The sequence below is a fragment of the Podarcis vaucheri genome (genome assembly GCF_965113315.1).
Source record: "Podarcis vaucheri genome assembly, chromosome: 6".
NCBI classification, from domain to species: domain Eukaryota; kingdom Metazoa; phylum Chordata; class Lepidosauria; order Squamata; family Lacertidae; genus Podarcis; species Podarcis vaucheri.
This window is the reverse complement of record NC_138764.1, coordinates 31,504,006-31,528,837: the sequence shown is the minus strand read 5'-3', so window position 1 is coordinate 31,528,837 and position 24,832 is coordinate 31,504,006. Positions and strand designations below refer to the sequence as shown.

At 43.7% G+C, this 24,832-nt stretch overlaps 1 protein-coding gene across 3 annotated transcripts in view; it reads left to right on the top strand.

Annotated features, from left to right (window-relative positions):
• The window catches only part of DPYD (dihydropyrimidine dehydrogenase), a 526,409-nt gene that overhangs the window by 392,157 nt on the left and 109,420 nt on the right, over positions 1-24,832 (top strand). For all 3 annotated transcript variants that reach the window (XM_082227795.1, XM_082227793.1, XM_082227794.1), the window contains 2 exons: positions 19,825-19,945; positions 22,576-22,695. In XM_082227795.1, coding sequence (XP_082083921.1) covers positions 19,825-19,945; positions 22,576-22,695 — 241 coding nt within the window. The remainder of the gene's footprint in view (positions 1-19,824; positions 19,946-22,575; positions 22,696-24,832) is intronic.

The window sequence follows — 24,832 nt, the reverse complement described above, 5'->3', positions numbered from 1 at the left end:
CTTCGAGGTGACTGATTGCACCACCATCTCCCTGCGGGAATTCTGGAAGGACCACTTCGACATCGTCACCTGCTTGAAGATGATCACCACGGCCTGGAACGGGATCAGCCAGAGAAATTTGAATTGCGCTTGGCGCAGCCTGTGGCTGGACTGTGTGGCACCAAGTGACTCTGATGCACCAGAGTCAACAGTGGTGCAGGACATTGTTTCCTTAGGGAGGACCATGGGCCTGGAGGTCACAGAGCTGGTGGAGGAGCATGACCACGAGCTGACCACCCAGGAGCTGGTCGAACTGCAGGCAGAGGCTGCGCAGGAGCAGGCCTCACTGGAAGAGGAGGAAGCAACTGAGGAACGGCTGTCCTCCAAAGAACTGAGGGACATTTGCCAGAAGTGGAAAGATGTGCAGGCTTTTGCACAGTGGCACCACCCTGACAAGGACCTGACACTTTTGATACGAGGGTCATGTCGTCTTTCAGGGAGGTGCTGAAAAGGCGGATGAAGCAGCAGACCATGGACAGGTTCTTCAGCAAGAAGCAAAGAGTGGAAGAGGAACCTTCTTCGAGTTGTCCCCCAGAGTCTTAGAAAATGTATGTACAATACACTTTGGTGATTTTTAAATGCTTTTCTGTCATGTTTAGAAACTTAAATTATTGTTCCTTCAATTTCGGAAATGCTCTTTACAGTATGTGTGACTTTAAAGAGCACTTAATAAACTCTTTTTGTACCAAATTTGGCTTTGTTTGGACTTTTTTTGACCATAAAGGTAAAGGTAAAGGTACCCCTGCCCGAACGGGCCAGTCTTGACAGACTCTGGGGTTTGTGCGCCCATCTCACATCTATTGGCCGGGGGCCAGCGCTGTCCGGGGACACTTCCGGGTCACGTGGCCAGCGTGACAACGCTGCTCTGGCGAGCCAGAGCCGCACACGGAACGCCGTTTACCTTCCCGCTGGTAAGCGGTACCTATTTATCTACTTGCCCCCGGGGGTGCTTTCGAACTGCTAGGTGGGCAGGCGCTGGGACCGAGCAGCGGGAGCGCACCCCGCCGCGGGGATTCGAACCGCCGACCTTTCGATCGGCAAGCCCTAGGCATTGAGGCTTTAGCCCACAGCGCCACCCGCGTCCCCTTTTTGACCATAGGAACGCATTAATTGATTTTCAATGCATTCCTATGGGAAACCGTGCTTCGCAAGACGAAAAATTCGCAAGACAAAAAAACTCGCAGAACGAATTAATTTCGTCTTGCGAGGCACCACTGTATCCAGAGTCAATCTGGAGGATGCATGAGGGAAGGAGAAGGAAGGAAGCTTTGGTTCTGCGACCCAAAATTGTGCTCTCACACTCACTTCAGTCAATTCTACCCACTGTCTTTCCCCGGATCCCTGACCCTGACCCTTTGTGCAAACTATTTGATGTGAGGAGGGATGGTTCATAGCTGTCAACTTACAGATTTGAAAATAAGGGACCAGCAGCCTTGAAAATAAGGGATCAGCAGCCAAAAATAAGGGATTTTAGTCAACCAGCAGCCAAACGAAGCCTCAAGTGGTGGTTCCCATAGCGCAGCAACCCGGCAAAGGGGATGCAGCAAGGAAAACTACCGTCACCTCTCCGCTGGGAAGCGCTGAGCAAAGGCGAGTCCTCAGGCAATGCGGCTGATTTGATCGGCACAAGGCATGCAAGCTCCACCCCCCAGTCGTTCTTAGACTCCTTATTAGGTGAGCAACACAGCCAAGCAACACAGTTGGAGGCTCCCTCCTCCCTGGCCTGCAGGGAGGGAGGGAGAGGACCTGCTTCCTTTGAAACCTTGGAGATTTAAGGGACATCATCAATAAGGGACAGCAGCGGGACATGGTGCTGGGATAAGGGACTATCCCGCCAAATAAGGGACGCTTGACAGCTATGGGATGGTTGGAATTGCCACTGCAGGGACTGAGACCCAGGAGATGCTGCTGTGAACATGTTGGGAACTGGGGAAATAGCAAGCATCTGTCTACCTAGAGATGGAGGAGAAGTTCAATTCAGTTCACATTTTAATTAATTATTGTTGTTTATCTGGCTGTGCTGCCCCAGTCACTCTGGGATGCTTCCAACAGATATAAAAGCAATGTGTGAACTGAAATACAGGCATCAGTAGAAATGTGCACTTATCCAAATTTTGTAATGGGGTCCTCAGCCAAGTAACATGTTCAAGAATGTAAAGTGTGTGCAAAGATGCATACGCTCATGGAAATAGCGTACAAAAAAATGCCTGGTGTGATAGCAGATTGCTTTTCACAAAGACACATATTAGGCAAAATTGCATTCAAATGTATATATTAAGAGACATTCAAAATAAAACGCTGATGAATTTCCACGAGGTCTTCAGAAAAGAAAACTGTCATGGAAATGTGGAGGAATCGACCTGAGACTGGAAAAATGAGAATCTGAGAGAAACTAAAATTGACACATTTGCTCAACCCTACTTCTACCTAACACATTTTAAATGGAAATTCTGGGGAACTGAATTTGAGGAGCAATATGAAAGCCACTTTCTTTCCCCATGAAACTATTTTCTATATGGAAAGTAGAGAGAACGGACCTTTTCTGCAGGAGAGTGATCAAATATTTGGCAGAATTGACTGAAGATGAGTAGGTTAGTGGAGGAACTGGTTAGTGAAGAACCAGTGGGCTTGAAAGGAGGAAGGCATTTCCTCCTCTTACCCTTCTCCCCAGGCCTTCACAAAAAGCTGTCACTTAAAAGAAAAAGAAGAAAAGAGTCCTGTATTGACTTTGCTTCAGTTGGAAACAATTTACTGTTTTTACCTGGCAATGTTTGTGTTGATTCTTCGGTCCAAAATTCAGCTGTTATTAACCTTTGACAACCAAAGAGAATAATGATTGAATTTGGACTCTTAATGTCACAGAGAAATCAATCAAGTGTTCCGATCTGGTGGAACACTCTGTCACAAGAGACCAGGGCCCTGCGGGACTTGACATCTTTCCGCAGGGCCTGCAAGACAGAGCTGTTCCACCAGGCCTTTGGCCAGGGCAAAGCCTGACTCCCTCCCTCGGCAATCTTCGCGGAGCTCTGGCCCAATGGTTGCCAGTGGCTTGAATTAATTAATTTTATAATGAATGATTTTAGAGTGTTGTTTATGCTGTACTTTTGTACTGTTTTATTGTTGTTAGCCACCCTGAGCCCGGCTTCGGCTGGGGATGGCGGGATATAAATAAATTTTTATTTTTATTTTATTATTATTAATAGTGTAAATGGCTCTTGCTCCAGTTTTAACTGGTATGCCATGGGTTTTCAGAACACTCTTGCATGCCATGCCTTGTGTCTTGTTACAGTAGCCTGAGTTATTTCATCATTACGGAATATTTTGTTTCATGTAACATGGTCACTAAAGGAAGCATTTTGATAAATTCAGACTCTGAGCTAAACTGAAGGTGGGGAAGCCTTCATTTGAGCTGGAAAAGGGAGTTGTTGCAAAGTTCTCTCAAAAACCTTTAAAGACAGGACTGTAGTTGCCACTAGAGATGAAGGAATAATTCAATTTAGTTTGCATCTGAAGGTGAGCCTATTTAATTTGCACCTCCAAAAATAATTCAAGAAGAAAAGCACAGCCATCCTTCTAAGTTCGTGCTTCTCCCAATTTTGCAATTTTCATAATGTGTGCAAAATACATAAACTGGGACAAATTGTGCAGAGAAGTATATATATTGGTCAGATTAACTTACAAAGATGCATTGTATTAGGGAGAATTGCTTTTTAAAAAAGTGTATATTAGATAAAATTGCATGCAAACTAGTGTATCAGGGGAAATGCAATTAAATGCTGATGAATTTTCATGAGGACTTTAAAAAAATAATAATCCTAAATTGACGTGGAAATTTGGAGAACCGAACTTAAGACTGGACAAATGAGAAACTGAGAGAAATTGAAATTGACATATTGGTCCATCCCTACTTGGACCTGGCAACTTTCCCATCACCATTTGCAACTCAAGGCAAAACTCCTACAAATGGTATTCAGTGCTAGTTCTACTCAGAGTAGACCTACATGCATTGCTGTCTAAGATTCATTAATTTCAGTGGGTTTTGCGCTGAGTAACACATAGTTGAATGCAACCCTGTACTTCAAATTTGTGCCTACTGGTATAATTAGTAGGGGAAAAACGTCTCATTTTCTGTTTTGTGCTGCAACTCATGTGTGGTTATTCTGGACATTGGAGTTTAATGTGCAGATGTGTCTGGCAGACAAGCTGAGTTCAGGTGTATCCTAAGCTAATGCATTGTGGTAGCTATAGTTGACAGGAGGCCAGCTAACTTTCAGAAAGTGTTTTAGAGAAAGATTGAATGACTGAATGAGTGAGTGAGTGAATGGCATTGGCATTGTGAAGTGGATACCCATGCCAGATCAGTTCTGAGTAGCGTGTCAAAGAAGATGGGTTGGATATTGTCCTCAGTAACAAAAATGAGAAGAGTCATAGCTGGTGACTCTTGCTTCTTACTACCCTCCTTCCCTGCCCTCAAAAGTCTGTGCTATTTGCAGCCTATCTTCCTTTCAGTCATAGCTCCCTAGGTCACCCTAAAACATGGTTGCCATATTCTTAAGGAAATCAGCCCTGAGTGCTCAGTGGAAGGACAGATCCTGAAGTTAAGGCTCCAATACTTTGGCCACCTCATGAGAAGAGAAGACTCCCTAGAAAAGACCAATATGTTGGGAAAGATGGAGGGCACAAGAAGAAGAGGATGAAAGAGGACGAGATGGCTGGACAGTGTTTTTGAAGCTACCAGCATGAGTTTGACCGAACTGCGGGAGGCAGTGGAAGACAGGAGTGCCTGGCGTGCTCTGGTCCATTGGGTCACAAAGAGTCGGACACGACTAAACAACAACAACAACATATGTCTGGAATTTCCCAGACATATGCGGAATACTGCAGATGGCAGCAGTGTCTGGGCGAAAATCAGGAAAACGGGAAAATCGGGAAGTGTGGCAACCCATGTCGGCAGTGTCGTTTTTGTCGATTTTACTTAAAAAGAGCTCAAAAATGTAGTGCAACAACTTTTCTGTCCGGATTTTTAACTATTTAAAATATGGCAACCCTACCTAAAACATTAAGTAGCACATAAGTACTGTACTTTTCTGTGTATAAGTTGCCCCCCTCTTTTTTGGGACTCCAAATAAAGAAAATGGGAGATTGCCCAGAGTTGTTGAGCTTTTTAGGGGGAGTGCCGAAAATCACTCACCCGCAGGCATGCAATAGCCAATCACACACAAGTCGGCGAAGCAAACTATCAGCTGCACACTCGCCAAATGGAAGCACCAATTGCTCACCCAATTGCTGCAGCAGCCAATAGCCAGTGGACCTTGCAGCACCCACCAATCACCAGCAAAAACACCACAGCAGCCACCAATCGCCTTCCCCACCTCCCCACTATCCGTGTATAAGACGACCCCAAGTTTTTAGCACAGTATTCTAAGAAAGTAACTAGTCTTATACACAGAAAAATACAGTGCTTGCCAGAGAATAGGGCCAATTGAAAGCTTTTTTTTTTTTTAAAAAAAAGGACATTGTGACCAACCTACTGTAATTGCCCACACCATACTTTGAGTTTCCAGACATATAATAAAAAACAAGAGTGTGAATAAGTGATGGTTTTTGTTTTCATTTTCAAAATGAGCCTCGTTTACTCTGTTCATGCTATCCAGTACCTATGCTTCATGCTACTACACTGGATTTTAAGCTGGAGTTCTCTGACAAAAAAATGGTTTACGAAGCTCCCAATTGTGAGGAGAGGTTTGGGAACACCCACTTGGTCACAGCCGAGCGCTCAAGTCTTTTCTCAGCTAGCTGCCACTATTTCTCATAGCTCAGGCAATGATTCGAGCTGTGACGTCTCAGTTCAGCCATGACAGAAAGCCCAGACCTAATTCAGAGTAACTTGATTCTGTCCAGGAACAGTCAGTATGATTGGAAAAAGGGAGAATCTGTCTCCATTAAGGCGCCGCCGAGTGGAACTTGGAGTGAGTGATCTGCAGAACACCTGTGCAAGTCATGACACTCTGCTTACAGCTTTACTTAAGTGCAGCCAAAAGCCCTTGCATTTCACATTGGGAATGAAGCTTGTGCTTTTAAACTGGAATAGGTTGTCAGAAAAGGAATGAAAAACAATAAAGCCTCCATTTATTTTTTTTTAAGTATTGCTTCCCCATCAAGCTAAGAAGTCTCTAGCCTAACTGCAGACCAGTTGTGTGCATGCCTTAACCGAGCTAGGAGCAGCTCACGCACCAATTCCCACTCATTGAAAAGACCTACATTGGCTCCCAGTACATTTCTGAGCACAATTCAAAGTGTTGGTGCTGACCTTTAAAGCCCTAAATGGCCTCGGTCCTGTATACCTGAAGGAGCATCTCCACCCCCAACATTCAACCCAGACTCTGAGATCCAGCTCCAAAGGCCTTCTGGGGGTTCCCTCACTGTGAGAAGTGAGGTTACAGGGAACCAGGCAGAGGGCCTTCTCGGTAGTGGGGTCTGCCCTGTGGAACACTCTCCCACTAGATGTCAAAGAGAAGAACAACTATCTGATGCTTAGAAGACATCTGAAGGCAGCCCTGTTTAGGGAAGTTTTTAATGACTGATGTTTTAATATATTTTTAATCTTTTGTTGGAAGCTGCCCAGAGTGACTTTGGGAAACCCAGCCAGATGGGCAGGATATTATTATTATTATTATTATTATTACTACTACTACTACTACTACTACTACTACTACTACTACACAGGCAACTGTGTCACAGAATCAGAGACTTATAGAGTTGAAAGGATGGTTTTTTGTTTTGTTTTTTCCAGCCCACAGGTAACTGTTGGAATTGACAGCTACAAGACTGTGGTCCATTAATTTCAGTGTGTCTATTCTGAGTAAACTTAGCTGAGTACTATACACAATCCAGCAGATTTGGGCACTGTGGTAGTAGCAGTGGACTCTGCTGCTTCTACCATTCATATTTTCCAGTGTGACAGCAGCTTTAGCAAGTTTTTGAAAGAAAAAAAGAAAAGAAAAAAAGAAAAAAAAGAAAAAAAAGAGCAAAGGCAGAGGCTCACTGAAGATTCCTCCTCCGCACTCTGGAATTGCAAGCATCCCCTTTGTCCTTTGAAACAATTTCAAGGATCATTTTGAGGGCTGGATTTTGATTCCTAAAAGAGAACTGAACAGACAACCCCAGTTCAACCATCTATGAAAACACAGGCAAATTGGGGGCAGCCATTTGGGCACATCCCCACTACCCTGGTCACATGCTTGGTCACTGTCAGAAATGCACATCGGAACTATGGGTGTCTCCACACAGGCTTCCCTTTGCAGGAGGCACTGGAGCAATAAAAGGGATTTGAACAAACTGCTGCTCAAATGCAGTAGATCCACTTTTTTTCCCTAATGACTTTCATGATTAGGAAAGTGGTGGGGACACGCACTGAAAAGTATGGGGTTGATGGATGGATTACTAAGGAGAAGACATGGATGGATAGATTACCAATGAGAAGACCCTACAAACAAATTAGGAAGAATGCAGGAAGAATATTAATCCTTTAGGTAAAGGTAAAGGGATCCCTGACCGTTAGGTCCAGTCGCTGACGACTCTTGAGGTTGCGGCGCTCATCTCGCTTTACTGGCTGAGGGAGTCGACGTTTGTCCACAGACAGTTTTTCCGGGTCATGTGGCCAGCATGTAGAACCAGAGCAGTGCATGGAAATGCCATTGACCTTCCCGCCGGAGCGGTACCTATTTATCTACTTGCACTTTGACGTGCTTTCGAACTGCTAGGTTGGCAGGAGCAGGGACCAAGGAATGGGAGCTCACCCCGTCACGGGGGTTCTAACCACCGACCTTCTGATCGACAAGCCCTAGGCTCTGTGGTTTAGACCACAGCACCACCCGCATCCTTTAGCACTCTGTAAACAAATCAGTATGAAGTAATCTAACCCCCATATAAGCTTAGTGCTAGCAAATTGGGATGGATGTTGAATACATGGGTTATCTAGAGAAGCCCTATATGGAAGACTGGTGTGTTCTGCCATTCATGTCTTCTATTGAACGAAAGGTGACCTCTTCAGGAACCCTTGTGCATTTGCAAAAGAGGAAGGCACAGGGTATAAAAGGGGAAATAAGCTAACCAAACAATAGGAGTGAATTCTGAGTGTCTCCAGGAGCAGCCTTGTGCAAGTGACTGTACACTTAACTATGGAAATGATTACTGTGGCATTAGAAGCTCCCCTTTTCTGTCTCTTCTGACAGCTGTCAGTGGTAGATGATGCCGGGCGAGTTTTTACTGTCAAGTTTTCTGAGAAGTAAGGAAATACATTCTGCAGAACCCTAAGCCAAGAGTTATTTTTCTTCCTACCCTGGGAAATTTCCCCCCTTAATTTGACAGGCTTTAAGCAAATTGTTAGCTTTAATTAAGTTTGAAATGGGACAAGCACATAGACTAAAAAGCCCCTTGCTAGGACATGAGTCTGCAATAAGATTAGCTGTGAAATTCACAAATGGTGTCTCTTTTGCTTTAATGATTGATTGCAATTCTGTAATTAGGTACTGTGAAATTTCGGGTAGGATTAAGGCAGATTCAATTTTCTGAAGGTAATTTTGGACATCCCACAGGAGGAGTGGGAAGCGATTATGTTCTTGGTGTATCATCATGAACAAGGCAAAGAATAATCTAAGAGGTGGAACTCGGATAGTGGAAAGGCACTTAGAAAGCATTGATCTGCAATAATTGAAAACGAAGCCTTTTGCTTTTTTCCCTTTTTGGCATTGCTTGCAGTTTGGTGGAAACAAACAACAGAGTACTTATCACATGCCTGATCCTGTACTACTGACAAGAGATGGGAGCTTTGATACTAATATTAATATCCATTATGTGTTTGTTTTTAAGTTGTTGTGTTATATGTTAATTTGTTAGCTGCTTTTAGAAATTGTTTGTAAGCTGTTCTGGCAGTTTTATTGATTATATTACGAGGCTTTATAGGTTGCCCTAGGTACTTCCAGTGGAAGAGCTGGAGATAAATAAATGTGGTAGTAGCAATATTAACAGCAATTAAGCTACCAACAGAGCAACAGAGGCAGATTAAAAATTTTCAAAGCATTTCTTAGGTCCAGCTTCTAAGAACACAGCCCTGCCAAACCACAACAAGTCCCATCTTGCCAGACTCCCATTCCTGCAATAGCCATCAGAACCCACCAGCAGCACTTGAAGGCAGTAACCATCTCCTGCTATTTCCCCAGGACACCCCCCCCCCAAACAGATATACTCTGGCATGCTATTTGTGGGTTCTAGCCCCACATTGGGCAAAAGATTCCTGCACTGCAGGGGATTGGACTAGATGTCCCTCCCAGCTCTACTGTTCTATGATACTATGATTCTGAAGATAAAGATTCCATAATAGCTATCACTTCTGTTTCTGATATTCAGAGTGCTGTATCCAAATAAGCACACATTCATGCAAGAAAGAACTTTCCAACGTGTTGGGGAAATCCAAGGTTTTCAAAAGATATTTATTTATTTATTTTTAATCCCTAAAGCAGGCATCCCCAAACTCGGCCCTCCAGCTGTTTTGGGACTACCGTTCCCATCATCCCTGACCACTGGTCCTGTTAGCTAGGGATGATGGGAGTTGTAGTCCCAAAACAGCTGGAGGGCCGAGTTTGGGGATGCCTGCCCTAAAGAGTGGGGGGGACCCAAATAACCCAGTTAGGACTGAGCATGGTCAGTGGCTGTTGAATGCAGACTGACTGTTGGGGATGGGATACCCAAGAGTGAAAAGGAATGGAATGGAGTATCCTGAGCAGGAAACACACCTCACTGCAACATTTTGTCACAGGGCCCCACTTGCTATGACTAATAACCATTTTTGGAGTTTATTCTTCATGAATTTGGCTCATGCTCTTGATGATGCTCTTGTATTTTGCATATTTTATTTCTTATATCTGTTAGGTGCTTTTCTCACATAGGGACCACAAGTGACGTACATTGAAACCAGTTAAGAATACCCAATAAGAACATTATTTCCAGTCAACATTATTTCCAGAACTACATAGCATAATTCTGTGGGGCGTTTGTTGGAGGCTAACAGGGCCCGGGGCGGGATGTTTCCTTAGATGCAAGTTGTGTGTTAAAAAGCAATGGTCTTAAAATGGATGCTCTGGAGTCTTATCCTCGGGATATAGGCCTGGTTGCATCATTTGATTGTTGTTGTTTAGTCGTTTAGTCATGTCTGACTCTTCGTGACCCCATGAACCAGAGCACACCAGGCACTCCTGTCTTCCACTGCCTCCCGCAGTTTGGTCAAATTCATGCTGGTAGCTTTGAGAACACTATCCAACCATCTCGTCCTCTGTCATCCCCTTCTCCTTGTGCCCTCCATCTTTCCCAACATCAGGGTCTTTTCCAGGGAGTCTTCTCTTCTCATGAGGTGGCAGGGCACCCAAGATGAACAGGTCATAATGGAGAGTTTTGACCAAACGTGATCCACCTGGAGGAGGAACCGGCAAGCCACTCCAGTATCCCTGCCAAGAAAACTCCATGGACAAAGACAACAGGCATCATTTGATTATACTCTGTCAATTGGTTTACACATGAGTCTGTGAAGCGTACACAACCAGAAACAGCATCTCCACAACATATTGTCATAAAAGGGGATCTTCAGCTCTCGCAAATATGAAAGATCAGAAAAGACAAAGGCTTCTTTGTGTTGATGAGGAGATGAGAGTTAGTTTGTCTCACGTTAGACCTAATATAAATGAGATTACCCAGCAAAAGCAAGTTCACATCTCTTACTGAGTTTGTTTACATTCTTAAGGTACATACGTAAGAGGTTCATTTGTAATTATATCTTGGGAATGATCCATGTTCTTACATAGCTTCATTGTTTTACACTTTCTGGGTGTCCTGTGATCATATTATGAAGTATTTGTGTTCTATGTTATAAATCAAGCACTGATGGGAGCTGTTTCCCCCCACAAATGTATTTCTTATCAATAAAAAATGTGGTGTGGGGCAAGCAAATTTTTATTCTGAAAGTGTAGCCCAGAGGGGGGGGGGAATGGGAATCACTGGTAGCGTGTGGAGTTAGGGAACAATTGTCTTTTAGGGGGGGATGAATATGGGGTCACATTTATTTGGTTTATGTGTTTTAATTGTAACTGTGTTTCTTGTCCTTGTTTTAGATTTTCTCTGTAAGTCACCATGAGACCATTTTATGGTCTCTGGCAGTGAAATAATACTAATGCTACTAATAATATGCACTACATTAAATAGATGAAGATGATATAGGAGGGAAGAGAGGAAACAAGGGCTGAACATCTGATTCCTTCTCTGAGAATCATGTAGCCTAATCCACAGTGGTTCTGCTGCTGCCAGTTGCTTCTGAACTGATTAGCAGAATATAACAGCATCCATAAGCTAAATGCATTTTGGTACAGGAAGCTAAAGTAATAGGGGTACTGGAAGCCAAATTAGCAGATTTCTGTGCTACAGTAAATCTCTCCTGGCCCTCAGGGTCATCCACTTATTTCCCTGGACTGAAACTATGTTACAAATTTAAAATTATGATTACAATAAACAGTCATTAGTAAAAAAAAGAGAGAGAGAGAAAGAGAGAGATAACCAAAGCAAGATATATTTTCAATATGGCAAGGCATAAATTATGCTATAATTATTATAGTGTTGTTTGTTTGTTGTTCAACCCCCAAACATTAAGATCCTTTAACCTGATTAAGTAAAGCCATTTTGGGGTGGTTTGCATTTGTTGATTTTGCAAATGCAAATGCCCATCGGTTTCCCCCCATTTTTTTGCAGCTAATAAGTTTTGCATACCAAGCAGTTAAAAAAAAACAAATCTTTTCCACATAAGCTTCCTCAACTTTTTATTTTTATATATAATAGCAGCAGTACAGGCCTAAGGCTCTCTCATAGCGTTGGGTTTTGGATAAAGGAGATATTTGTATTACACTACTAGTCACGCAAGTATTCTGCGCAGAAAGAAGATCATTGTTTAATTTAATTTGAGTGCCCCAAGGTACGGTCTTTTATAGGCTACATTCCTATCTTCAGTCTTCATAATACCGGTCTTTGTATGTTAAAGCCTTGACTTCACAGAGATTTACACTAAGGAATATAAACCAGCTTAGATAACTCAGTAAAACTCCAGATGGGCAGCCCTTTTAGTGAAACTGTAACCTGTTTCAATTCAGCTCAGACCCTCATCAGACAGCAGACGTCCTCCTAGCAGTGTCAGAGCCAATTCTGATTGGTGTGATTCCCACAATGCAAGGCTGTGTGTATGAATAACATGGCAAGGTGGGCAGAGGTGACTTGAGTGCATTGTTCCCATCTGATTACTACCATCTCTTTGGTTGCGAAGCAGCTTGCTTGGGAAAGACCCACACAAAGGGTCCTGCTTGTAGGGAAGCATTTGTTTCTTATTTATTTTGCTTTCTTTGCATTGTTAAAGGTTCTCTCCTCCCATTTTACCCTCACACCTGTTCTGTGAGTGATGGAGACTGGCCCAAGGTCATCACTTCATGATTTTACCGTATTTTACCGTGTATTAGACAAGGTTTTTTGACTCAAAAGTCATGTCAAAAAACTGGGGTTGTCCTATACACGGATAGTGGCATGGGGGGGAAGCTGCACACCGCTAGCTGGGGTGTGCAACTCCCCCCCCATGCAGCTGCAGGAGGTGCGCGCTCTAGGGAGTGTTTCCCACAGTGGCGTGGAGGGGAAGCCAGCTGGTTGGCGGCCCGTGCTCTAGGGAGTTTCCCACCGCAGTGGCTTGGGGGAGCAGCTGCCCACTTTGCCAACCCCCAGCCTTTACCCCTAAAAAAAGCTCAATAATAACTTTGGGCCATCTCCCCTCACTTTCTTTAAATTTAGTCCCCCAAAATAGGGGGCGTCTTATACATGGGTGCGTCTTATACGAATGACATTCTAGCCACTGCACTGAGGGGTGGCGGACTTCAGGTCTGGGGCCTAATTGTGACCTGTCAAGGAGCCAGCCAGCCAGCCAGCAATAAATCGCACAGAGTAAGTGAAGGAAACAAGGTCTGGTCAGAAGTGCCAGGCCTAATGAGTACAGCAACTCTTCCTTGGTATGTCTTGTCCCTTTGATGCAGTTGTGGAGACTCAAGGTCCCCGCCTTCCCACAGCTGCCTAAGTCTCCTCCACGGTTTTTCACAAGCAACCTGAGACTATGCTGGCATGTCTACCTTGGCATGTCCTGCTTCATGCCTCACCTGGTCCTGTGAGACAAGGGAGGAGAGGAGTTCGTTGCAGCATGAGGGGAAGACATCCTTGCTTCTTCATCAGCCTGACGCATCTCTGCCTCTGGGTCTCCCTCACCCCACGTTCCTTCTTCTGGGCTTCTCTCTGCCACAGATTCTCCCTTCTCACAAATCCGTTTTACCTCTTCAGCTTTTGACAGCCCCGCCTCCCAGTCTTCTCCCTGGGACCACCCATCTATAAAACAAGAAGTTGAATAAGGACATGAAGCAGAACTTGGTTCCTCCAGTCCCAAGTGTTCTGTGAGGTCTTAATGTGCCAGTTGAACGCCAGTAATGATGAAGCCAGGTGAAAGTTCCACAGTCTAGGTGCTGCCCCTAAGAAGGCTCTGTCTCATGTAGCTACCCAGTGCAATCAGACCATGGGGGATGACAGAATAGGTAGGCTCAGTCACACATGTGCCTTTGTGGCATGTAATTGTGCCATCAAGATGTAGCTTCCATGGTGTTATAAGCACAGTATACCATTAACTTATGTTCATTGTTTACTGAGGGCTGATGCAAGATTGGATATCCACTTCTAGCTACAGTTTTCAGGTTCTAGTTTATGGAAAATCACCATTAGTCTTCACTGCGGCCAATGCTGGTGCTTATGAATTGTTTAGTTGTACTTAATGGGAATTTTTTCTTAGCGAAGGAAACTGCTGCCTTTGAATGGTGAACAATGGTTAGACGGTAGCCATGGTTGCCTTGGTACAACCCCCTAGACCTGATAAATGTGCTAATTTTTTAAGGGGGGGGATTATGTCTGAAGGATGTATGTTCTCTTGGGGAGCTATGGTCTGTAAACCAGGCTCTCCAACAAGTATACAGGAGCAGATTCTCTGCACACTTTTTCAGCTGTATCTCTCTATCCATCCACTCACTCTTGCATTGTTGTTGTTGTTGTTACCTGGAATCTCCACAAAGTCCTAGCTACATTAAACAGCAAACTGTGCATTAGAGAAATAAAGTAAATCAGTATTTGATAAAGCAAATCAATTTTCATCCATTTTCTGTCATCACCGACATTTTTGCAAGCTGATGAAAATCTGCTATCTCAGGTGCAAGGGCTAATTTGAGACACTTGCTAAGGAACTGAATATGAATGAGAAAAAAATCAGTGTAGCGTTGATAACATTTGTTGTGAGAAAAAGTGGCAGCAAATTCTTTACACTGTCTTCTGCCTTTGTACAAGGTATTATTTCTGTACAGCAACTTTCTTCATGCTGCTACAGTGATGTTAACTCTGTTTCAACTTCAGCAATTCAATGACCATGTGTAGATGGGAGAAGAAAATTAATTGATTTCACATTTATAGGGAGAGAATTTTGATTGGATTCACATTTAAAGGTGAACCTCCCTAATTTGGAATTTCCAAAAACCATACGGAAAAACAAAGCACAGCTGCCCTTTGAAATTTGCACATTTCTGTATTTTGCAATGCAGTTATCCAGTCAAGTAATGTGTAGAAAAATGTATATTTTATTGAAAATAATAAGCAGAAATGCATTATATTGTGGGGAAATGCCTTGCAAAAAAATGTGTATGATAGGCAAAATAACATATGAACATAGATATAAAAAAAGAAATTCACACTACAGTCATGTTGAATTTTCAAGAAGTCTTTAAATAAAATTCACAAACTGATGGGGAAATGTGGAAAACTCAACTTAAAATTGGAAAAATGAAAAAACCGAGAGAAGCTGAAATGGACGAATTAATTCATCTCTGTCTCTAGGACACGGATGCCTGAATCCAAAGACCTACTTTGGCAATTTCAGAGAGGCCTAGGAATACATCCTTTAAATAATAATAAAAAAGCTTTGAGCCGCTGACTCCTTTGAACAGGTAGACCACTGACACTTTTAGGCAGGTGGAAATAAATAATATTGCATCTTCCAGATTCTGTTTCGCAAAGCTTCTGTGTGTTAGGATGACGGGAGAGAGAGAAAGATAATGTTGGCACGGCACATGCTGCTTTGCTTATAATACAGATATTCTCCCCATTATTGTTAAAATGCCTAAGCTGGAGAAAATTATCACGAAAGCCTGTATGATTTGTACCTTCTGGAGGTGCTCTCTCTTCTAAAGTGGGTCCCATCAGGATATTCATAAGCAAGCAATGGAAGTCGCAAGGATGCAGCTGCTTTCGAAATGCCGGTGCAGCTCTCATGAATATTTCATGAAAGCTGCATGTGCAGGGGAGATCACCATTTTTATTAGCTAGAAATGTGCAGACCTAAGTCTGGGAGGGGCGCCGTTCATGTAAATACACCTTAGGCCCTGCCGATGCCCATGGCATGTGTCTTTGAATGCCTACGATTAATTATTAAAGTGTTCAAAACACAACGGGAGGGGGGGGAATGGAAATACCCCCGAAGTTTTGCTAAACGGGAGATGCGGATCAAAAGCATAACACAGCCTCCTCTTTAAGCTCTGCTCATATCCACTATTATTCCTAAGCGGGAAGCGCTCGCTTTCCTTTTCCAGAAATTTCCTGGGGATTATAACTGCACATAGCAAGCATTTTGTTGTGAAATGGGTAAAATAGAAACGAGCCCCCATGGATAGCAGTGCTCTTGAATTATTGTTGTTATTATTATTAGCAATTGCATCTCGCTGTTCCTCCAAGAAATCCAGTATATTATAGGATTGGGCCCATTTTGTCCTCAAAATAATCCTTTAAGGCAGCGGTTCTCAGCCTGTAGGTCCCCAGATGTTGTTGGACTACAACTCTCATCATCCCTGAGCTCTGGCCTTGCTAGCTAGCGGTGAAGGGAGTTGTAGTTCAACAACATCTGGGGACCCACAGGTTGAGAAAGGCTGCTGTAAGGTCAGCCCTGTTTAGGGAAGTTTTTAATGTCTGATGTTTTATCGCTGCTTTATCATCATCATCATCATCATCAATTCTATTGGAAGCCGACCAGCTGGGCAGGTTATGAATAAATTATTATTATTATTATTATTATTATTATTATTATTATTATTATTATTATTATTTTACTACTACTACTACAATGCAAGCCCAGCACTCTACAGTCCCCCCTGTATCTACCACACTACTCTGACTTCAATGTCTCTTCACAATGGTACCACACAGGCTGTTCTCAACAATCAAAAGCACAGGTCACCTGTTATCCATTGAAACCTTAGCAAAGAAATCTCTTAATTCAATAAAGAAGAACGTGCATTGTTGAGGAATAACCCAAGACACATGCAAGGACGAGCAATGGAACACATTATTATTTATGGATGCTCCATTATCAGAATATTTTAAGATAACGCTCTGCACTGTAAGTCAGCCAGCAGTGGTTTAAATATAGTGATGCTTACCTCAGGCTGAAGACGCAGACATAACATTTAAATGTGATGGAAGTGGCTTGACATACGTTGACTACCCTGAAAACAGATATGCTCATTTGAGCTATTTCCACCGCATTTAAAATGTTACATCTGTTCAATACAAACGTCTTTCTTGGTCTGATAAATGATGGTTTTATCAGATTAGGATTGCAGTGGCCGGGTTTGCACAGCACACCAAGCCAAAAGTATGACTTACCGAGACTACACAAACATGCTGGATCCCAGAGAAGAGCTCGCACCTATATTTTTTTTTCTTCCCTCGTCCTTTAGCTCAGGGTGTTGTGACACCAAAGCCAAAGTTAAGGAGGAAAGTGTTTAAGCACGAACAGAAGATACACCAAGGCAAACCTTGGCTCAACTGCCACTCCACACTGAGCTAAACGGACCCAGAAGGAGTAAAATGGCTGCAATCTCTGCTCTGAGAACCTCCGCGTTCACACTAAGTAAGCCATGGTTTGGCTTAGTGTTTATGTGCAAATTCAGCCTATATCTAAATCTGGTTATCAGCTGTTTTTTTTTTTTTGTGACGATACGCCCTTTAATCAGAGGCCTCTTTCTTTATGACAAATTTAATTAACTTCAGCAAAGAGCATGGAAGGAATACATGTAAATAATTATAGGAAAGGATCTAGCTGACACACGACTGGCGCGCTCGTACGGTTTGTTTTGGGATAAATTATTTATCATTCTCCTCAGAACTTTTTAACTCATTAAGATCATATTAGTCACGAAATCGGTGTTGCCGATTTTAACATAATGTATCAAAAGGCATTATCAGTAGCTGTCACAAGAGGGAGAAACTTATTACAGAGTAATAAAGTGAAAGACTGTTCCATGCTCTGGAATCAAAGAGGATTACTACTATAGAGCCATTATCAATAGAACAGATAGCTGATTGTCCTCTAAAAGATGGCTGTCCCACGAGGGCAGTAAGTGCTTGAAGATTTCTATTTCTAGCTTTAAAGAGAGCGAGTTGATTTTTTTCTTCTTCCCCATTTAGCTTTTTGTCATCCTGAACCGTTCTTCAAAGGAGATGAGTGTTCAGAGAAACCATTTGACCTCTCCAAAATAACTGTGCTTAGGAGCTATTTGGACGAGGGAGGTATGGGGGGGGGAAGGCTTAATACGTCTTTGTCAACTCATGTTGTTTAGGTTATTGGAGACTCCTGTGGCTCAAATGGCGTTGATTACCTCCGGGATAGTTCTCTAGGACCACTGCATGCTCCAGACCCGGGTCCTTGGGTCTGAAGTGTCTTTCCACCCCCTCACAAACTGACCACAGAACAAATTACATAATAAACAAGAGTAGCCTGAGCTTTCACAGCCCAGCAGGAAAGTGCCCTTCATGGGACCCCTTCTATATTGGGGCTGGGTGGAAATGTACTTCACTAGTGGTAGTGGCAGGTGACTACAATTTTAAACTTCTCACAGTGCCGCAGAATGCTGCATTGTGGGAAATTTAAGGTGGCAGCTTCACAGTGCCTTGTGTGGCAGGCCCAGGGCAGGATTTAGGCCCTGGTAGGACTCCAGATGCTGGCACCAGACCTGAAAACAAATTTCTGCTTAGTAGTAGGGGGCTCACTGTTCAAAATCACCTATACTCAGGAATAGCATTACCTCCAGCAGGGATGGGGAACCTATGGCCCTGCAGATGCTATTGGACTTCAACTCCTACTATCCCTGTCCATTTGCCAAGCTAATGAGAGCTAAAGTCCAACATCCCCTAGAGAGCCACAGATCCCTGATCCCTGCCCTACAGAAGTTAGATGTACAGGTTGCATACAGGTTCGTACACAATTTTGAAGTGTAATCACAAGTGTGGAATTTCATACATCTTGGTTACTTTTCTTTGTTTTCTTAAAATTGCAACAGTGGTGCTATGTACTGAGTTGAATAGGATCCAAATTGCAGCAGTTTGATTGGTCCTAGAACAATAGGATCCAAAATGCAGCAGTCTGATTGGTCCGCAGAAGCCTCCCAATCCAACTCCAGGAGGGAGTGAATCTACAACCTGATTGGCCTACAGGAGAATCCCAGAATTAGCCAATCACGTGGGGCCCATTGTGTAAATAATGTATAAAAAGCAGACATGGGAACTTCCATTCCTCCTCACTACTATGAGCTGAATAAAGAGCATGAAATCCACACTCAACTCCGAGTATATTTCAAGTGGGGAAACATTTTGAATAAAAATGGCAATTCCCATGGAGGGCAGATAAAAATAGATACCCTCATGTTTGGGTCCATACCCCTCCAAGGGTCTACCAGTTGGCTGGCTCTGGGCTACAGAATAATCAAAATATAAATAGTCTGAGTAGGTGAAATGCCTTTGACTTTTTGTTTCAGTTTGGTATGATATGTTTTTGCCTGCGCTTAAGGTTTAATTCTGCTTGGACCTGTGCATTGCTGCGGAATTGCTCACCCATGGTGCAGCCATGGTAAAGACGTTCTCTTCCTATTTGTGGCATTTAAGCTTTCTGTGATATATGTGCAATTCATCATAATTCCTCGGTACAAAACAGCTAAATCCTATGTACAAACAATCTTATATGGTTAAATTAAAGCTGCTCGACTTATTACGCCATTTTAATAAAATGAAATCCAATCATGTTAAAAAATAAATCCAGATATCCAAGTGCTTTTCAGTGCACTATTTGACCCTTGCAAAGTGGCTGTGTGAGAGAGAAGAATTGGCAGGGGAGGGACATCTGTGTTTGCGACCCACTGCAACCCACTTCAAGGATCAAGACAGGTTCTAGATTCACTTAAAACGAGTCATAAGGTTTTGTGGGGGGTTTTCAAAGTGGAGGCTCACATTTTTGAAAGCCCTCCCCCAGCCCCAGCCCTAGACCATGCACTTGTTTCCACATAGTTTTGAGGCATTCAACTAGCTGATACTTATGGCTGTCCACAGTGATAGCTTGAGCAATCCCACATCATACTGCCAGCCCTCTTAAGTTTTATTTTTAGGTATCAGATATATGGCAGGCATACTTTTCTTGCTGCCTTGGACTGGGAAGAAGGAATGCAGATACAGCCTAAGATAATGAGGCAAAGCAGAGCATTTAAGTATCATTTCAGCAAGCCACAGTGCAGCAGATTGTCGGAAAGTTTTGATCACATTACTTTTAATTATGCACTGTATTTATCTGACCTATTTGAACAGGATCCAGAGCTGGTGCGCAACATCTGTCGCTGGGTGAGGCAAGCTGTTCGGATTCCTTTCTTTGCCAAGCTGACCCCAAATGTCACGGATATTGTGAGCATTGCAAGGGCTTCCCAAGAAGGTAACAAGCGCAGATGTTTTGGCATCTCCCTGTCATATAAGCTCACAGCTTGATTAATCAGGACATGTAAGTGGCGTTGTAGCAAGAGAAATCTACTAAGGGACACGAGACATTTGCCATATTCATTTTTGCCCTCTTTTCTCAATGAGAAACCTATGTGAAGGGATGCCACTGGTTCATACATTATCTGGGCCTTCACCTGGTGAAGGAGGTCGTGTCATCTTTTCTTCTCCAGGGCTGTCTTTTTTTGGGGGGGTTGAGGTGGAAGGGGGGCAAGACACCCTCAGTCCATCATATTCTCTGTGCAAGTCTCAATCCCTTACTGCAACTTTCTCCAACTTGGCGCCCTCCCTAAACCCACAGCTTCACTGACTATTTGACCATGCTAGCTGGGGCTGGTGAAAGTTGTAGTCCAGAATATCTTGAGGGCACCAGGTTGACTGCCTGCAACATTAGATGCTGCTCCTCATCCTCACCATTTCTGCCGCCTACTCTCATTTGCCAAGCAAAGTACAAACAAAGAGTTTTGGCAACCCCTTCTCCTTATTTTCCACCACTGTTCATTTGCTGTACTCCATTTGGGCCAGAAGGGGAGAGATGGTGAGCAAGCGGGTGGTGATGGTGAGGAAGAAGAGGAGCAAATCTAGAGGGGGGACCTTGATAGTGGAGCCCTCACTGGGATGTGGGGTTCAGCAGGTGTCTAATCATGCCAATCCCTGATTCTGGACCTGCTTTCTTCTGCCGTGCAGATGCCCTCGCATATAAACCAAGCACCCCATGCTGATACCTGATCACATGTATTCCTCGCTCATAGAATTCTTTTCTCTCCTTAGAAAGGGAGAGGGCAGAGAATCACATGGTCTAGATGCCAGCATGGAGCAGCTAAGAAACAGGGTACTCCATTCTTCCACTTCATGAAGACCCAGCTAGCATATAACCCATGAGCAGAAACTGATGCACTAAACCTTTTGAGAGACATAAAAAAACCCCTCCCCCCAAAAAAACCAGATTGCTTTGCTTATGGTTGTTTTATTCAAGGAAAATACAAAATTGTAAATTGTTGCTTGTTTGGTGCAATTGATAATCAGATTGTTTCTTAGGCAATATATTATGTCCTTAAAAAGGCTAGCTCTTATTGGTTTCGTTCTCCTTTTTAAACAAAGGGACAGCATGGAGGATATACACACATTCTTTATTTCAGTCCAAAGACCCACAAAAATATCTTCAAAAGGAAAATAAAACAGAAATACGGGGAAAGGGTTCCAAAGCCCTCACTATCCAGAGCGTGTAGGTTTCTGTTTCTTATTACTTCCAAGAGGAACTTAGCCAGGGCCAGGATAGTATCATTGTGTTTGTGCATGGAGAATATAATTGTAAGTTGTTCTACATGTTGTGAGGTGTGGGATAGCTTTCCTCAACACTCACCCAACATGCCTCCCTCCATCTCCTATGCAATTGGCCACTGGGGGTGGAGGCTAACATTTGATCGAATGAAGATTCAGTCATGCCGTCAATTTCCAGCATAAAATCCAGAAAACATGAAATAATCTTTAAATGCATCAGATTGTCTATGTGTAAACACACATTCCTTGTGTGAATGGCCAGTCAAAACAATTAGGTAAAACCATGCTATTTTGGTTAATCCTATTGCAACTCTTCACAAGCACTCATCATTTGCTCATAGAAAGATTTTATTAAATTCACGTGTATTCCCCTTGTAGGTATCTCTCCATAGAGGGGGGGGCGTGATTTATATTGGAGTTGGACAATAGTGTGCCCTCTGAAAGGCCACTTGAGAAGGCCAGAGCACAGAGAGTTCCCTGGCTGCATCCCTCTGGTTTTTTGAACTATTTCCAGCATTACATCAAAATAAACATGGGTTTGTTATCAAGTGTGCACTTAACATAGGAACATAGGAACCTTCCTTGTCAGACTCTTGGTCCATCTAGCTCAGTATTTCTCCACTGACTCTGCAGAATTTCAGGCAGAGCTATTTCCCAGTCCTACCCGGAGATGTTGGGGAATGGACCTGGGACTTTCTGCATGCATATGCTGTACCAGTGAGCCACAGCCCTTCTCTGACCACAGCCACTAGCCAGGAGCTGCAAGCAATCCCTGCTCCATGGCAAGAGTAGCTGCTGTAAAGATTACTCTGTGTGACATCCTTGGGATACAGTCATACCTCATGTTACATTTGCTTCATATTAGGTTTTTTCAGGTTGCGTCCCGTGTTGACCCTGAAGTACCAGAAAGGTTTACTTCCTGGTTCTGCTGCTCGCACATGCGCAGAAGCACTAAATCACGCTTCGCGCATGCGCACAAGTGCCAAATCACACCGTGCACCTGCGCAGATACGGCACTTCAGGTTGTGGGCTTTTCATGTTTCGAACGGGCCTCCGGAACGGATCCCGTTCGCAACCAGAGGTATCACTGTCTTTGAAATGCACTCTACAAATTCTAAATTTGTAATTAAAAAAAAAAAGAGATGAGGACAACGAATTGGGTGATGGAGGATTGTGGCTAGAAAGAAAGGCTGACGTGGCTTTATGGTCTTCTTGCGCTACCGCTGTGGGATAACTTCCAGCATCTCTTTTCCAGCTTATTAAGTCTGTCCCTAAATTTGTCCTCAGGTGGCGCAGATGGTGTTACAGCCACCAACACCGTGTCAGGGCTGATGGGACTGAGAGCAGATGGCACACCTTGGCCAGCTGTCGGGCTGCGGAAGAGGACTACCTACGGCGGAGTGTCAGGTAAGTGTTGCCCTTTCCCGACGAAAACGCCTCCTCTGGGGCCAGCGAAAGATCAGGCGCTACTTGCAGCACGGCTAGGGGCGTTGTGCCTGCTCTGTTCTCCGCGCTTTTTTGCCGGCCAGTGTGTTCCCTAATAGTCATGACAGATGGAGCAGATTGAGTGTGAACACTCTTGGGCTGCCCTTTCCTTAATGGTGAAACACTGCAACGGAAGGCAGTGATAGGGTCAACCCCGAGGAAGGGGGAAATCTCTTTTCTCTCGTGACCCACAGTTTTCCTGGAATTTTTCATTCTGTCACAGTTGTCAGGCCACATGTTAGACAGAGGCTAATCAAAGGGCACCACCAGAGGAAAATACAAGCATTCCCAATGCATCGTGGGAATTCTTTATGTGCTGCACTTGGCATCTGTCTCCCTCTCAAAATCCACCTTCCCGCCATGTTTCCATAAGTGGCTCCCCCAGGGATGTGAAACCACACTCCCCAATTTAATGTTTTCTCTGCCTCACTCCTTTGTGTGACACACACACACACATACACACTACAGTGGGTGCCTGCACAAAACATGATTTTAAACCCTCTGTCGGAGGCGTGGGGGGAGTTGTGGTACATGTGGTGCCATGCTTTATTTTCACTGATGGATTAATCTGTTTGACCCCGTGCCCTCAGTTGCTGTGACAACATGAACCTGGTCCTGCCGAGAAAATGCCGTGAGCTTCTGGACTGTAGTGGTATGGAGATTAGTCTCCTTGGAGATATAAACAGTGGTAAATATTCATCGCATAATGGTGCCCCACTGTTCAAGCAAAATGCAGCTGAATCAGGCCGGACAGACAAAAGGAAACAGCTTTCTTTCATGTAGTTCTATTGTGTGTCAAAAACAGGAAGGCTGTCCTGTGGCGATTATCTTGCTGAGTGTGTCGTGTGTGTGTGTGTGTGTGTGTGTGTGTTTTAATTGACTTATAAATGTATGGAAATCGTTTACTGCAGTAAATTGGTCCATAGCCTTGCACAGATAAATACACTTTTGTGCTTAATAGGCAGTATTTAAAGTAAATATAGAAATGCAAAGAAAGGCATTAGCTTGAGGCAAAAATAGAGCCATTCGGTTTAATCTCTGTGCGCGTCAAGTGTGCGCAAAGAGACTGAGACGCAGACAGACAGACAGGAGAGGAAGAGGAAACCCACGTGCGTTCTCTTGGGGGTTAAGGACTTCCTAGGCTTTATTATCCTGCTTCAATTTTTTCCCAGTCTGCCATGTTGACAGCGAAAGAATAAAAGAGGTCACAGAGGGTGCTGCACATTAAAAATTAATAAAAGAACTATTGCAGTAGTATTTTATATAAGTAACGCCGTTCGGTGGTATTCCCCCCCCCTTCTTTCATTTTAAGCTGCCATTTCTGAATTCCTTCATGGCAATGTCAGACCAATAAAACTATAAAATTGCTGCATGATGAAAAGCGTGTCCTCCACAGCACAAATTTTTAAGTATGTGTATAGTACAGATTACAGCAGTACCTGGACTCCTTGCGCTTTTCCAAGCCTGTCCCCATTTCCATAGTAAAGCTCTGCTTTCATGGTTGGAAATTCACCTCTTTGGGGAGCAAGGGAATATCACTTGCAACTGGAACCCTCCTGGTCTGTGGAAAAAGGGTGAGAGATTTTCGAAGCTAAACTTAAAGAGCATTGAAAACAGTAATAGACAGCCTTCCACCCTTTTCTTTTCTTTTGTAGCAAGGCTTTAAATGTCCAGCATTTCCAGGGGAGGAGAGTGGGAGAGCGAGATTAAGCAGGGCAACCAAGCTTAAGCGGTTCAAGTCCCATTGTTCTCAATGGGAACAGTGTGGTGTGTGGTGAAATTTTTTGTAGGGGAACGTTTAGGGCCAGATGCAACAGCTTGCGAAGGCGATGGGCAGGGAGATGTCACATTCATGACATCTTGATGTCCTGATGTCATGTGTGTGAGAATCAATCTTCCAGCGTGGTGTAGTGGTTAAGAGCGGTAGACTCGTAATCTGGTGAACCGGGTTCGCGTCTCCGCTCCTCCACATGCAGCTGCTGGGTGACCTTGGGCTAGTCACACTTCTCTGAAGTCTCTCAGCCCCACTCACCTCACAGAGTGTTTGTTGTGGGGAGGA